This window comes from Sminthopsis crassicaudata, chromosome 4, assembly GCF_048593235.1.
Source record: "Sminthopsis crassicaudata isolate SCR6 chromosome 4, ASM4859323v1, whole genome shotgun sequence".
In the NCBI taxonomy this organism is placed as follows: Eukaryota; Metazoa; Chordata; class Mammalia; order Dasyuromorphia; family Dasyuridae; genus Sminthopsis; species Sminthopsis crassicaudata.
This window is the reverse complement of record NC_133620.1, coordinates 49,431,643-49,447,906: the sequence shown is the minus strand read 5'-3', so window position 1 is coordinate 49,447,906 and position 16,264 is coordinate 49,431,643. Positions and strand designations below refer to the sequence as shown.

The following is a 16,264-nucleotide window of genomic DNA, read 5'->3' as shown; positions in this document are numbered from 1 at the left end:
TAGCTCCCTCTCATCTCTCCAGGCTTCTTAGCTTACTACCCAACACACGCTCTCTGACCCAATGACACTGGCCTGCCAGCTCTCCCATCTCTTGATTCTAAGAATTTTCTTTGCCTGTTCTCTCAAGTCTGCAATGCTTTCTTCTCGTCTCCACCCTCCCTCAACTTCATTTAAGTCCCAACCAAAACCCATCTTCTATTGGAAGCCTTATCCAATCCTTCCTAATTATATGCCTTCTTTCTATTAATTATTTCAGAGATAGAGAGATGAACACACAGAGACAGAGACAAAGAGAAAAAAACCAAGAGACAGAAAGAGACAGACAGACAGAGACAAGGAGAGAGAGAGAGAGAGAGAGAGAGAGAGAGAGAGAGAGAGAGAGAGAGAGAGAGAGAGAGAGAAGAGAGAGATTGTTTTGTGAATATCTGTTTACATGTCATCTTCTCAGTGAAATTATAAAGTCCTCAAAAGGAGGGAATGTTTCTTGGAGGGGAAGAAATATTTCTTAGCACAAAGCCTGACATACAGTAGGCCCTTAATAAATGTTTATTGCTTGACTGTCATCAGGTATAATAAATAAATGAATGAAAAGGAATTTATAATAAAAATTTAAGACTAAATTTATCTATAAGGAGCTTCCATTCTAAGAAGGAATAGAATATATATAGGAGGCATAGCAGGTAGGGACAGTGATCTTGGAGATGGTGAGTTGCTATAAAGGAGTAAATTGACACATCCTTTCCAGGACCAATGGCAAGAATGATTTGAATAGAGAATTTAAAAGAAGCATGGGGAAGTGCACCAAGATAAGATGGCCAATCAAAATAATGACTCAGCTAGCCAAATGATGACTGGAGAAGAGTAAGGTGAAGATAGTAGGGACCCCCTGGAAATAATGGTCCATGATGGGAGTTTCAGAGTTGAAAGAGTTAAAGGCATGATATAAGATCAGGATTCTAGTCCTGCTGCAGATAACTAGTTCTATAATCCTGGGCACATCACTGAACCACAAAGTACCAGCTGTCAACACCCTTAATCTTAGCATTGCAAACCTTAGCCGATTAATATTGGTATCGTGTTCCCCTTCCTGTGGATCCTCCCACATCTGCACATAAAAAGCATATAAAATATTAAAAGATAAATGTATAACTTGCCCTCAGAGAGATTGATTCAACAATGTGCTAAGTAACCTCAAATTCTAACAAGAAATCATCTGCCCTCCATATGAGGAGTCAACCTAATGATAAGGCTAATACTAGATAAAGAGTAATGGGAAGCCAAGAAAGTGCTTTAGGAATGGATGGAAATGAAGAAAATGTTTTTGGTCAGAGTTGGGGCAGAGAAATGCTGAGCAGAGCTTTGAAGGAAGCTAAAGAAGGAACAAGGAGAATATTGTAAAGTTGGAAACATCTATTGAAAAAGCAGACCACCAAGAAGACATGGGATGGCTAGATGGTGAAGTCTGGCTGGAATGTAGAGTATGTGAAAGGGAGTAATTGATCAACAAACATTTATTAAGCACCTACTAAAACTAAGCATTTCACTAAGGGCTGGGGATATAAAAAAGAAGCAAAATACAGGAAATTACAGTCTAATAGGAAAAATAACAGGGCAAATATCCCTAACATTGGGCTAGATACTTAGCATATAATAGGTACTTTATGAATTTTATTAAATGAATGAGTTAATGAATGATACAAATATATACAAAGCGTACTATATACAGTAGCACAGTGGATAGAGTTGCAGACCTGAAGTCAAAAAAACAAATCTGGTCTTACAGACTTATTAACTATGTGATCCAGGGCAAGTCATTTAACCCTGTTTTCCTCAGTTTCCTCATCTATCAAATGAACTGGAGAAGGAAATGGCAAATTACTGCAGTATCTTTGTCAAGAAAGCTTCAAATGGAAGAGTCAGATATAGAGTTTAACTAGAAAGAAAAATTAGAACTATACTACGCAGGGCTTTAAATTCTAAGATAAGGATGGATATATCTTATACTGGAAGCCATGGGAATTTTTTTATATAGCTTTTTATTTACAAAGCATATGCATGGGTAGTTTTTCAACACTGACCCTTGCAAAACCTTCTGTTCCAACTTTTCCCCTCCTTCCCCCCACCCTCTCCTCTAGAGGGCAGATAGTCTCATACATGTTAAATATGTTAAAATATATATTAAATCCAATATATGTATACATGTTTATACAGTTATCTTCTGTTCAAGAAAGATCAGATCTAGAAAGAAGGTTAAAAAAAACTGAGATGAAAAACAAAAATGCAAGCAAACAGTAACATAAAGAGTAAGAATGCTATGTTGTGTTCCACACTCATTTCCCATAGTTCTCTCTCTGGGTGTAGCTGATTCTCTCCATCACTGAACAACTGGAACTGGTTTGCATCATCTCATTGTTGAAAAGAGCCATGTCCATCAGAATTGATCACTGTATAATCTTGTTGCTATATATAATGATCTCCTGGTTCTGCTCATTTCACTCAGCATCAGTTCCTGTAAGTCTCTCCAGGCCTCTCTAAAATCATCCTGTTGGTCATTTTTTACAGAACAATAATATTCCAGCATTCACGTACCATAACTTATTCAGCCTTTCTCCACCTGATGGACATCCGTTCATTTTCCAGTTTCTGGCCACTACAAAGAGGGCTGCCACAAATATTTTTGCACATACAGGTCCCTTTCCCTTCTTTAAGATCTTTTTGGGATATAAGCCATGGGAGTGAGGAATATTATTTTGATAGCTGTATTTAAAAATTATTGGAGTGGGCAGAGACCAAAACCAGAGTGACAAGTTGGAGGCTACTATAATATCCTAAGCAATCAGTAATAAAATCTAAACTATGAGGATAACTGCCTTTTTGAGGGAAAGGATAAGACAGGAGAGGCATGTAGTAATTGAACTGATAAAACTTGGTAACTGATTAATTGTATATTAGAGAAACTAAGGGATACGGAGAGAGGATGAGACAGAATAATCAAAGATAACATAGTAAAAAGTGAGAACAAAAATTAGCAGAGATATATTATTACAATGATCATTAATAAATGCTGAAGAGTTAAAAAGCAGGTCAGAGCCTGTGCAGGTAGGAATGACAATATCTTAATCAGAATGAATAAAAACCTTTCATGCTCATTCTAGCATTTGCTGGCTCTGATTCTAGACAGTAATTTCCCTTTTCTGGGCCTTGGTTTACTCATCTGTAAAATGAAAGGACTAAATTAGAATCCATCTCTGTTCCAAAAGGAAGCAATGATGGTCTTACTATTAAATCCCAGAGCTGCCACCATTCAACCTACTAAGTGCTAGCTGTATGCAAAATACCACATTCCCAGCTGTGTGGAATGCCAAGAGGAGCTCAAAAAAGATTCCTCATCTCCCCTAACAGGAGAGGGAAATGATCTATTAGGGAGTAATAATAGTGAACTTTATATAATAAAAATACAATGTAAGGTCTTTGAAGGCACTTCTATCTTTGAATCCCTAGACCTAGCAAATAGAAGGCTCATAATAAATGTTTTTTGATTGGTTGTTTGCTGTTATTTATTTATTTACTTATTTATTTATTTACTTATTTATTTATTATTAGATTGACTAGCACCAGATGGGGAGAGTCAAGGATGGGTACATGGAGGGAGCAGAGAAAGAAACAGGAAATGGGGGAGAAACATGAGACTGCTGCTCCATAGAGTAATACAACTTGTATCTGAGGCTGGAGAGCCAATACCATGTGCACAGAATTTGGGTAGTGACTCTCAGGACTTAGGCAAAGCTTCTGCAGGACCCAGCCACCTCTGCCTACAAAGTCAATATCAATAGGTTTGGGTTCCTGAAGATTCACAAGCAGGAAAAGGGATTCAACTATTCCAACAGGCATTTTCAGAAAAACTCACAATTTCCAAGAGAAATGTGGCCAAGAAAGAAAAGACTCATAAGGTCCCAAGTCCAGCTTACTTCATCCTTTTTCAAATGATCAGAAGGCTAGCTTTCCATTCACATTTGAGAACACAGGTCACTGTTTAAATAGGAAATTCTGACCCCATGCTGAGCAGCTTCCAAAGCTGTTTACTTGGTAGCAGAGGGTTCACCTTTTACCCAGCCAGAGGAGCCATAAATGAGGATTTAAATCTCTTTCTGAGTGCCATCTGGCTTTCAAAAATACCTCCTTCCATCATGGAGGCTACATCATGTTCTGTCAGTGAGCTCCACCTCCAGATGGTTCTTGCAATTCTACCACAGGAATCTCTGTCCCTGTACTTTTTAAAAAGCCAGAAATGTATTTGCTATCAAAATATTTGTTGTTATTCTACAGAGGACAGTCCATCAAAATTCTTCTTATTCAACCAACTTCAACAAGGAGTTATTAACCTCCTATTATGTGCCAGGTACTCTGCCCTAAAGAAAATTACATTCTAATGAGGAAGACAACATGCAAACCATGAATAAACAAGACATACAGAAGATATGGAAAGAAGACTGGAGATTATCTCAAGGGAAAACACTAGCTTTAAGGAGGCTGGGAAAGATTTCTTAAAGAAGGTGGGATTTGGGGTGAGATTCAAGGAAACAGGAGATACAGAAGTAAACAGAGAGAATCTTCCAGTGTATCAGGGACAGCCAATGAAATTTCAGGCCCGAGGCAGACTGTCTTGTGCAAGGAATAGCTTGGAAACTGGTCTCACCGAATCACTGAATATGTGAAAGGAAGAGACTAAGATATAAGAATTTGTAAAGGTGGGAAAGGGGCCAGGTTATAAAAGACTTGAGAAGCCAACCAGAATTTTATATTTGATCCTAGAAGCCATAGGGAGTCACTGGAGTTGAATGGGGAAATCGAAGGGCCATATGGTCAAAGTTAGGAAATAGCAATTTGGAAAAAAAAAAAAAAAAAAAAAAAAAAGAATCTCAATTTGATATCTGAATGGAGTACAGATTGGTTTCACTGCCTCAAGTCTCTCCCCATTCCAATCAGCCAGGGACACAATAATCTAAGCATCCATGAAGCAGTAAGCTCATGGACCAAAATGGGTGGTGACGACAATGGAGAGAAGGGAGCATATACAAACCATGTTAAGAAAACAAGAGCAAAAGGCCTTGACTATTGATTGGTTATGGAGGAAAAGGAGTGATGAGAGACTGATTTAAAGATGACACCTACTTTGCAAGTCTGAGTGACTGAGATGATGATGCAATATTCTTTCTTTTGTCACACTTTCACTTTACAGATGAGAAGGCAAAGCCTAGGAAATACCATTAACTAAAGTAGCAACCAAGTAGGATATTTGCTTTTTAACAGGAGATCTGGAAATACAAAGCATATCTTCAAAATCAAAAGGAAAAAAATTCTACAGGTAAAATCATGAGAAGTGATATTACTCTTTGGGGTATGAGATTCTGACCAATGCTCCCTCCAATTACAATAGGTAACCCCTTTCTCAGAAGGCCTACCCTAATCAACACAGACTCCAAGGTACTCAGAACCTCAATCAATTAAACTTATCTTAACCTGCTACCACTCCAAGAATTCCATAGCAATGACAAGATCACAAGATTTATGCAGAAAGATCAGTTCTACTTACACAATAATACAGCTTATAGGATCAAGTGGGTAATGCCCTGGTTAGATCATGGGACTGAATTTGAGTTTTAAAACCAGCCTCAAACACTTACAAGCTGTGTAATCCTGGGCAAGTCACTTTACCCCTATTTGCCTCAGTTCCCCATCTATAAAATGAGTGCATGTTGGAGAAGGAAATGGCAAAGCATTCCAGTATCTTTGCGAAGACAATCCCATGGACTCATCCATGGGGATTAGATGGAGTCAAGCACAACTAAATAACTGAACAACAATATAAGAGCTCACAATGTGGTATGCACTATGCTAAGTATTTTACAATTATCTCATTTGAAGCTCACAACAACCTTGGGAGGTTGGTGCTATTATTTATTATTCCTATTTTAGAGATGAGGCAATTGCTAATAAGTGTCTGGGGCTATATTTGAACTCAGGTCTTTCTGAACTCAGCATTCTAGCCACATTACCACCGAGTTACCCAACTTCCCTTACAATATTTGCCTAACCAATGAAGATCTTATTAGAGTTTACTTTGGGGAAGTTACCTTTGACCTCTTCTCCTCTAGGTTCTACCTTCAGAGCACAGGAGTGAGGGGATTCGTGCTGAGCACCCTCCCTCAACTAAAGAATCAGCACCAAGAGGAGGGGAATTGTAGGAGGAGTATCTAGCTCTCTACTGCTCCCATCTCCCCATCTTTTCTACTTCTGACTTGGGAGGTAGCTCCATGACCGTAAGCTATTACTCCCTCTTGAATCTGCCATAAACAGCCCTATTCACAGATGTCTCTCTCAGCAGTATAACCCCTCCTGAACCCAAGCCAGGTCTCATCACCAAAGTCCTGAAACAGGAAACCATTGAGGGCTTGGCAGAGAGACAGGAACCAGCTCTGATTCCCTGGCAGGGTAGGTCACAGGAGGGCAACATGCTGTTTTATTCTACAAATGGAAAAGAAGAAGATAATGAAGGAATTTAACCATGAACAAGAAAGTCAACAAACATGGTTACAATTTACCACCAAATGAACTGAGATCCTCTCCAGAAAAACCTGCACATGGATGGAAAAAGAACCTCAGCCAGAAGCATGGTCTGGTCTGCCAATATGGGTGACTTGTACCACTGAGAAGTCAGTCAGGCCAGAAATCACCCATGCGGGGAGGAGGTTGGGAAGCCCTAATAGATCTCCTGAGACATGTATTTCACTAACTCATTCTGATTCAAAGATTCCTTACCTGAGAAAGAAATCATTTCTATTTAAAAGACCAACATTTGAGGAAGTAAATGTCATGGGAGTAAATGTTCAAAGGAAAAAAGTTAACAATCAGAAATTCCAAGGAAAAAGATTACATTGGAGGGATAAAGTGAGAAAAGGAAGTAAGGAAGGCAGAAGATTTTCCATAGATGCCTCATGAGAAGCCAAGTATCATAAGAGAAAGAACCCTAGATTTCAAGCAGAAACTCTTAAATAGTTTTTGTATTTAAATAGTCTGACAGTCTGATAAAGCCTATGGATCCTGCATCAAAACAATTTTTTTTAAATTCATAAAATAAAATCCACATCATTATAAAGAAACTAAATTATATTAAGTATAATTATTAACACTGATTTTCTTTAAAAAAACAAACAAACAAACACACAAAACAACACAAAAAACATTCACAGACCCAAGTAGAGAACTCCTGATTATGAGTCAGGAAAAAAACCCTCCTTTCAGTTACTTACTATTACTTATGTGATCTTGAACAAAACATTTAACTTCTGTTTGTCTCATTTTCCTCATCTATGAAAAGGTCTAATATCCTCAAATTTAGTCCAAAGTTTCCCCTTCCAGCTCTGAAGCCCATGATCCTATAGGCCTCATCTGGTGAACTCTTATAATTAGAAAGCTCCCAGTTGAGCAGTGGACCTCCAACAACAAGCTGGATAACATATTACCAATATCAATCTATCAACAAACAATGAGCATTTATTAATCACTTACTATGTCAAGTATCGTGCTAAGAATGCAAAGAAAGGCAAAAGAAGGGTTTACTTTGGAGAGGAAAAGGGGCTATGTCCTCATTTAAGACTGGAATGAAAGAAGAGATAGGGAAGACTAAAAGATGCAAAATTAGGATGAGAGACCTAATTGATCTCGATCATTCACAAAATGCTTATTCCATATCTATTATATACAAGCATTGTGCTGAGAGGGGCAGCTAGATGGCACAGCAAATAGAGCACTGAGTTTCAAATTGGGAAGAGCTGAATTCTAATCCAGTCTAAGACACTCACTAGCTACATGTCTCTGGGGCAAGTCATTTAACCCTGTTTACCCCAGTTACCTCATCTGTAAAATGAACTGGAGAGGAAAAAGGTGAGCCAGTTCTGTATCTTTGCTGTAAAATCCCAAATGGAATCATAAAGAGTCAGGCATCACTGAAAAGCAACTGAACAAATTGTGCACATTCCCTTCAAGAAGCTTATGGTTTTGCTCTAAAGATACACATGAATATGTGTGTGTGTATCTACTTGGTGTTTATAATCAAGTATAAAATAAAAAGTAGAGATTTTTTAAAACAGTAGAGGAAGGAAAGATTGCTGTGAATAGGGGAAGTAAGGAAAGGAGCTTAATTTGAGTTTTCCTTTGAAGAATGAGTAGCACTTAAACAGAGGAAGAGAGGGAGAACAACATGGATAAAGCTACACAGGTAAGAAAAGGAGAAAAGGTATGTTCTGGGGATGGCTAAGGAGGAAAGTTTTGACCAGGGTTAGCATGAAAGGTTGTGGCAGATGGGACTGGACATATAGATTCATGCAAGGCCTTGAACACCTGGGAATTTAGACTTCATTTTGCAGGCCTTATAAGATCATTTAAAGTTTGGGTTTGAGTTTTTGTGTTTTTTTTAGTATAATCTACATAAAAGATAACAATAGAAAAGAACGTGAGAAGATAGGAGAGTAGTAGAGTGGAAGAAAAGGATAAAAATACTAGGTATATAATAATAAAAACAGCTAAGTCCAAGTCACAAAAAGTAAAACATAATATTATAAGTAACAAGAACTAATCCATTCTGAGTCTTTCACACTGCTCAGATGACCTCCAACAACTCTTTAAAAATTCTCCAAAACTCAGTTTCCCTAGCTATAAATAATATTATACCTGCCTATCCTCTGTCTTAGGGTTGCAGAAAAAAAAAAGTTTAATTAAGGACATATGAAAGTGCTTTGAAAAGAATATAAATCATTATACAAATGCCAGACAGCGTGATTGTTATCACAAACTTATCTCCTGAGACTCAACTTCTCTGGCTAAGCTTATCTGACTTCACAGGGTATCCAGTAACCTTGGGCCTGCAGTCACTGAAAATAATCCATTTAGCCGGAGCATCCAGAGTGAAGCTGATGCTATTTCACTTTCCAAGTTCTTAGCAATCCTAATTTTAGCTGACTCAGGCTCTGAAAGCTTTTGTATGAGAAAATAGAGATAGCTGTCACCTGGACCTACTAGTGAATGAGTGATGCTGCTCAGGGCATCAACAAAGAAAAAAAGTCCCAAGTTAGGGCCTTTGTCATGGATGGTGGCAGCCAAACCAAAAAGCATTTTGGCCAATTAATTTACTTCCGATTTCAAATTGCTCATTAAGCACTGGGAGTGGATCACAAAAGGAAAGAGCAGCTGGAGACTGTACATAGGGATGATCTTAGTAAGCAGGTGATTTCAGAATGGAAAGCCAACATTCCCAATAACTCATGCTCCTAAGGCCAGCACAGGAGCTTAAGCTGTCCAGTCTAAAATGTTTACTGGCACGCCATTGAACCTTCCTCCTAATCCTCCAGGATCATATCAGTCTTGGAATTTACACTCATTACATCCATCTGCCCTGGAACCCTTCCAAAAGAAAGACAGAAAGCAGATCATTTTCCCCAAAACCATATAAGAAAGCTGAAAAGGTCAAACATTTCTTTATATCTCACCCATCTTAATCTACTCCTTTGGTTTTCTCCAACAAGCCCCTATCTGGATGCTTTCTCTAGCTGCTCCAGAAAAAAAGCCTTTTCAGCTTCCTTTTTTATACTGGTTTCCCTCATTAGATTGCAATCTCCTCAAGGGCAGAAAATGTCTTTTGTTTTCACATGTATATCCTCAGTACTCAGCATGGTTCTTGGCACAGAGCAGATGCTTATTAAGAATTTACCAACTGACAATGTAGCTGGCCTGAATTTCGGGAGAGAGAGACACTTAATCTCAACATTCTTATATCTTATTTCCAAAGACAGCATGGGAAGTGAGTCAAATGTTTTGCTGACTATGTATACTTCCTATATCTACTTGATGCATACTGATTCCCATTTCCTCTGAGTACAAAAAGTCAGGTTCATTTGCTATGACTCGTGAGAGATGATCTTTCTAAGATCATCTCTTCCCTTTCTAAGAGCTCAAAAAATATACCTTTGAAAAATTTGTTCTAGGATTTTTTCAGGAATAGAATTCTAGCTCACTATGAATCAAAACAATCAGTAAGCTTTCTTAAGTACTTATCAAGTGCCAGGCACTCTGCTCCTATCCTCATACTAAGGAAACAAAACCATCATCTAGAGCTTGCAAAATCCACCTTTTTCTAGACTTTTCAGAAAATGAGGACATCTGTATTATCCTAGTCCATTAACATCTCTCTTTCTCCAGGATCTTTCAAAGAAAAACTGATCATGATTCAATTACATCTGCCAATTCTCTAAGTGTACTAGTGTTAGGATTACTAAGTGAAAACTCAGGTTGTCTGGAGGGTGACAAGGTGAGAATTCAGGTTTTCTGGACAATTACAAGGTGAGAACTCAGGTTGACTTGATAAGAGGGGGCAAGCTCATTGGCTGGGGTGGTTCTTCCCAGAAGCCCTTGCATTATCCCACGCCCATTCTCTGGGAGAATAAAAGAAGAGGACTCTCAGAGAAAGAGGAGACTCTGAATTGCATCAGGCTTGACGGAGCTCTCTGCAGGAAGGGAAGTCACTTCTTTGGACAAGAGTTAACAGCAACTGCCTGGAGACAACGGTTCATTACAGGAAGAAGAATCTGTCGGAGAGATTTGAGTAGAAGACACAGCAGATCTCTTCCCAGAGAGTGATCCGGCAGCTTCTGGAGACGACAGCTCGCTACATTTGGCATCCACACGTGGGGCAAGGACTTTTGCTTATCCTGACAAGAGGAGCTAGACCAGACCTTCGCAATTTGGCGCCTGAACAGGGACAGACACAGTCCTGATTCCAGTGGAAAAGCTTCCAATCTAGATCTCAGTCTCTCTGACCCAGAACCGTGAGTAACGAGGAAACTTTGTTAAAGATTAAGTGAGCGTGCTAATAGATAAATAAGGAACTTAACTTGTTAAGGGCTAAACCAGGAATCTCTTATAGCTGAAATGGGGCAGATGTTAGCTATATTCAATCCCTGGACCTCAGCCGACTCAACCTCAGCCCCAGACGCAACCTCAGCTCCATTCAGGAGTGGTACTATAGAGAGTATAATCAACATAATTGAGGAGCAGAGTTTACTTGTAACCTGGGTACAGATTGCTAAACTCTTGGCTGCATTAAGACGCACATCCCCTTGGTTCTTAGAGGAAGAAAAGATAGATGTAGATAAATGGAAGCTAGTGGGATATGAAATGAAAGAATTTCAAGCAAAAAATGGGCCTCGTTCAATTTCTGCAGAAGTATTTTATATCTACAACATAGTTCAATTAGCCTTAAACTATCAAGCAAGTTGTAGGAGAAGGAAAAGTTCTAAAAATGAACAGAGGAGGAAGTGTGAGGAAAAAAGGAAAGATCAAGATCTTTCCCTAGAGCAAGAGGATTTAAATGAGGAATTATGGTATGATTCTCTTGAAGAAGCTTCAACCCTGCCTAGAGAACAGATTATTGACAGGCCCACATCAACCCCACCTTCAGAGATGGAGGAAGAAAGAGGGGAAGAGGCAGAAACACAAACAGAATTGCCTGTGAAGCAGCCTAAGCCTATGACAAGATTAGAAAAAGCATTGGTTAAAGCTAAGAGAGAAGGACAGGATATAAGTGATTTTATACATGCATATCCTGTGATTGAAGAGATTGATTCTGTAGGTAAAAAAAGGAGAAGATATGCACCTTTAGATTTGAATAAAATTAAGGATTTGAAAAAAGGTTGTACCCTTTATGGGGCTACATCAGCTTATGTCAAAATGTTACTAGATGGTTTGTCTTATGAAGTCCTAACCCCGAATGATTGGAAATCCATAGCAAGGACATGTCTGGAACCTGGAGAAAATTTATTATGGCTTGCGGAATTTCATGAATTATGTAAAATTCAAGTCAGATGCAATTTGGAAATAGGAGTTAACACACAATTCACTTTTGAGCACTTAGCTGGTGAAGGTCAATATGGAGAGAATTCGGAACAGATTAATTATACCATGACAATATATGAGCAAATTGCTAAGGCTGCAATAAAAGCTTGGGGTGTCCTTCCTGGACAGAAAGATCGTGGAGAGGCTTTCACTAAAATACAGCAAGGTCCCAATGAACCTTTTGCAGATTTTGTGGGACGTTTGCAAACTGCTGTCAAAAGAACTATTGGAGAAAATTCAGCTACAGAAATAATGACCAGACATCTGGCTAAGGAAAATGCCAACGAGATTTGCAAAAGAATTATATGGGGATTAGACAAAGATGCTCCTTTAGAGGAGATCATAAGACGCTGTGCTACAGTGGGAACAAATGCTTTTTACACCCGGACAATGATGAATGTGGAAAGACAGGGTCCCTCATGGCAAGGGCCTTCTAGAGAAACTCGGCGATGTTTTCAATGTGGAAAAATTGGGCATCTAAGAGCTCAGTGTAGGTATGGAGATACAGTGAGAAGACAGGGTGAGAGAAGACCTAAAACCCCATGTCCAAAATGCAACAGAGGACTCCATTGGGCATCAGAGTGTAAACTAATTCAGGGAAATAGGATGAGGGGCCCAGATCCAGGGCCCCAGGCAAAAAAGACTTGGGGCATGATGGCAGCTGATGTTACACCCAAAGAACCTTTAGAAGGCCAGGACTCTGATTTAATCAATCAGCAGAGAAGCAATCACATGGCAGAAAGGGATTACCCAATCAGTCAACCAAAAGGCAATCAGATTGCAAAAATGGATTACACTTGGGGAGAATACAGGCCTTTTAAACCAACAGGGCTGTGTCCAGTGCAAACAATTCCAATGTAATTGCCAGATGATGAGAAGAGATTTAGAAAGTGGTAAATAGAATGTAATTAGATAGGTTAACTGCCTGGGAGAGAGGGTTTGCTTGTATTTCTTCAGCAGGAGAAGGAATCAGATGGGTGCCAACGAGTCATATTCGCCTTGTCCATCAGAGAGAGACAGAAAAAGAGAAAAACCTCAAAATAAAGGAGAAGATCTAAGAAACATCTGACACTGAAAGAGCATGGATAATAATAAGACTGTTAAAGAACTTTAAAAACCAGCAGGAATCATTGGACTTCCTCACACAAGATGAGACTAATGGACAATGGACTTATGGACATTTATAAATTTTCAATTTATGATTATGTTATATACTTCTAGCATGTGTTATGTTACTATGTTACTATGTGCTTATGTAATTCATGTAATTATCTGTAATACTTCCCATATTGATGGATTTATGTTTCAAGGTCATGACTGTCCTATGTTCTAAATCAAAAGAAAGGGGGAGATGTTAGGATTACTAAGTGAAAACTCAGGTTGTCTGGAGGGTGACAAGGTGAGAATTCAGGTTTTCTGGACAATTACAAGGTGAGAACTCAGGTTGACTTGATAAGAGGGGGCAAGCTCATTGGCTGGGGTGGTTCTTCCCAGAAGCCCTTGCATTATCCCACGCCCATTCTCTGGGAGAATAAAAGAAGAGGACTCTCAGAGAAAGAGGAGACTCTGAATTGCATCAGGCTTGACGGAGCTCTCTGCAGGAAGGGAAGTCACTTCTTTGGACAAGAGTTAACAGCAACTGCCTGGAGACAACGGTTCATTACAGGAAGAAGAATCTGTCGGAGAGATTTGAGTAGAAGACACAGCAGATCTCTTCCCAGAGAGCGATCCAGCAGCTTCTGGAGACGGCAGCTCGTTACATACTAGTATGGAATTCATCTGGGCATGGCAATATAATGCACATCTTACTAATACAAGGAATCTGGACAGTGGTAAATAAAGTCATCTAGATGCCATAGTAAATAGAGCTCCAGGCCTGGAATCAGGAAGACCTGATTTCAAATCTAGCCTCACACAACAAGCTTCGTGACCCTTCTCAAGTCATTTACTTCTGTCTGCTTCAAGTTCCTCAACCATAAAATGGGACTAATAATAGCACCTACCTCACAGATTTTTGTAAGGTTCAAATAAGATAATATTTATAGAAGTGCTTAACACTGCTCTTGGTACATAGTAGGAGCTTAATAAGTGCTTATTTGTTTCTCTTCCCTGCCCTCTCATCTATTTTTCTTTTCTTCTAGGTCCTATCTGGGCTTTCAAGAAGTACCTTGGGGTCAAGGTACAATGTATCTGACTGTGGCTGAGCAGGCTATGGATATGGATATGAATATGGATATGGAAGACTCTATCATAGGTTGGGCACAAATAGTCCATGTGAACATTTGGAGTGAAGATTGCTATAATTTGAACATCCTACTCTTTCTTTGAGCTATAGCAATTCTGCTTTACGCAAGATCACAATGCCTTCTTTGATGCAGGTACACCATGCTGGACAATCCTGTGCCAGTATCTCCTAGATCATCCAATTGATTCCAAAGTTCTGCAGAGAGATCTTCAGAATGTCCTTATATCCCATCTTCTGACCTCCATGTGACCTTCATGATCTCCATAAGAAGGAAAAGATGGGTGATAGGAGAAATGGAAATATTCAATTTTCTTTTATTTATTTATTTTTTTATTAAAGCTTTTTATTTTCCAAACATATGCACAGATAATTTTTCAACACTGAAACTTGCATAGCCTTGTGTTTCAGATTTTCACTTCCTTCACCCCACCCACTCCCCTAGATGGCAAGCCATCCAATATATGTTATACATGTTGAAATATATGTTTAACTTTATTTTCACTTTTTTATTATAGCTTTTTATTTACAAGACATATGCATGGGCAATTTTTCAGCATTGACAATTGCAAAACCTTTTGTTCCAACTTTTCCCCTCCTTCCTCCCACCCCTTCCCCCAGATGGCAGGTTGATCAATACATGTTAAATATGTTAAAATATAAGTTAAATACAAGAAATATTCAATTTTCACTGAACAGATCACTGACATCTGATGAAATAAATGGCAAGAAGAAACAAATATGGAGGATCAGGAAATAGCACCATAAGCTATTAGGAATTGTGAAGGACCATCTAACATGTTGGCAATTAAAAATATTGATTCTTTGAATAAGTGAAAAGGAAAAGCAATTTCACTAAGTCTATGTTTTGTGGAACCCTGAATACATCCTTCCACATTCCCTGGAACATTGAAAACAAACAAGTCCAGGGGGAAAAAGGCCTGAGATTCCCAAGAAACTGGTGAAATAAGAGCCTCCTCAAAAATAGCAGTAGAAATAATAGAATAGAAAGAAGCAAAACTGTTAAAAAAGTCCTGAAAGAAAATTAGGAAACACACAAAAGAATGAAAGGGTGGGGGGGAAACAAAATGAAGAGAAGAGAGGACATTTATCATTGGATTTTTTTGTTGTAAAGTCTTACCCACAGGCACACATACTGTTTAGATACAAGCCATCTTGGGGGACTCAAAATTTTGAGTGCATTTGTGTTGTACCACATTTGTCTGTTCCAGATATGGGTGGCAGCGGCAGTGGCAGAAATGAAATATTTGCTGCCAACAACTGGCTGGAATGCAGGGAGGAGTAGAGTATGTATGAAATTAGGGACTTTTATCAGGTAGCATGAAATAAGTGGATTGAAAATTAAGAATTATATCTCCTTATTCTCCTGCTTTATCCTCAATTTAAATAATCTGTGCATAAGTTTAATTCATGTCAATAGGCCGGCTCAAAGGTAGGATCCACAAAACTGAAATTCATGGTTTTTGCCACATATGTTTTCCTTCAGGTTACAAAATGTTCTGAAAGACTGAATATAAACTTGTCTAGATTCCATGATCAATCATGGTTCCTAAAAGGGTTTCTCCCTAAAGAAAAAAGGGCTGTTTGAATGAACTTATCTCTTGAAATGGAACAAGTCTAGTGTGATTTCTTCCACTATTACAAAGGACATATTAAAAAAAATGTCTTAGCTAACGTGACAAATTGTAGCCTAATCCTTAAGCAATTTCTCTTTTTCTTTGGGCCACTGAATCAAAAAGTAATCAAGGCAATGTGAATGGCAGAAAGTAAACTTCTGTCTTAGACATATCTAACAGACAGTGATTCATTTGTCCCTGAAGTTGTCTTCCCTAGAACATAATGATGATATCTATGTACTGATGAGTGGGAAGCCAAAAGTGTTTAAATCTCCAATAATAGCAGAATACATCCCATTCCATATCTCCAATATGACCTCTGATCTTCACAGCACTTACCCGTATCCTTCGCATAGCAGCCACAATCTCCACCCTGCTGTTCGGTCTTGGGACATCCAAACTTCCGATATACTGCAAAAAAAAAAAAAAAAAAAAAATA

General features: G+C 38.7%; 1 protein-coding gene across 4 annotated transcripts in view; it reads right to left on the bottom strand.

Annotated features, from left to right (window-relative positions):
- LOC141541874 (carboxyl-terminal PDZ ligand of neuronal nitric oxide synthase protein-like) overlaps positions 1–16,264 on the bottom strand; it is a 363,206-nt gene that overhangs the window by 252,524 nt on the left and 94,418 nt on the right. For all 4 annotated transcript variants that reach the window (XM_074266450.1, XM_074266451.1, XM_074266448.1 and 1 more), the window contains exon 2: positions 16,165–16,236. In XM_074266450.1, coding sequence (XP_074122551.1) covers positions 16,165–16,236 — 72 coding nt within the window. The remainder of the gene's footprint in view (positions 1–16,164; positions 16,237–16,264) is intronic.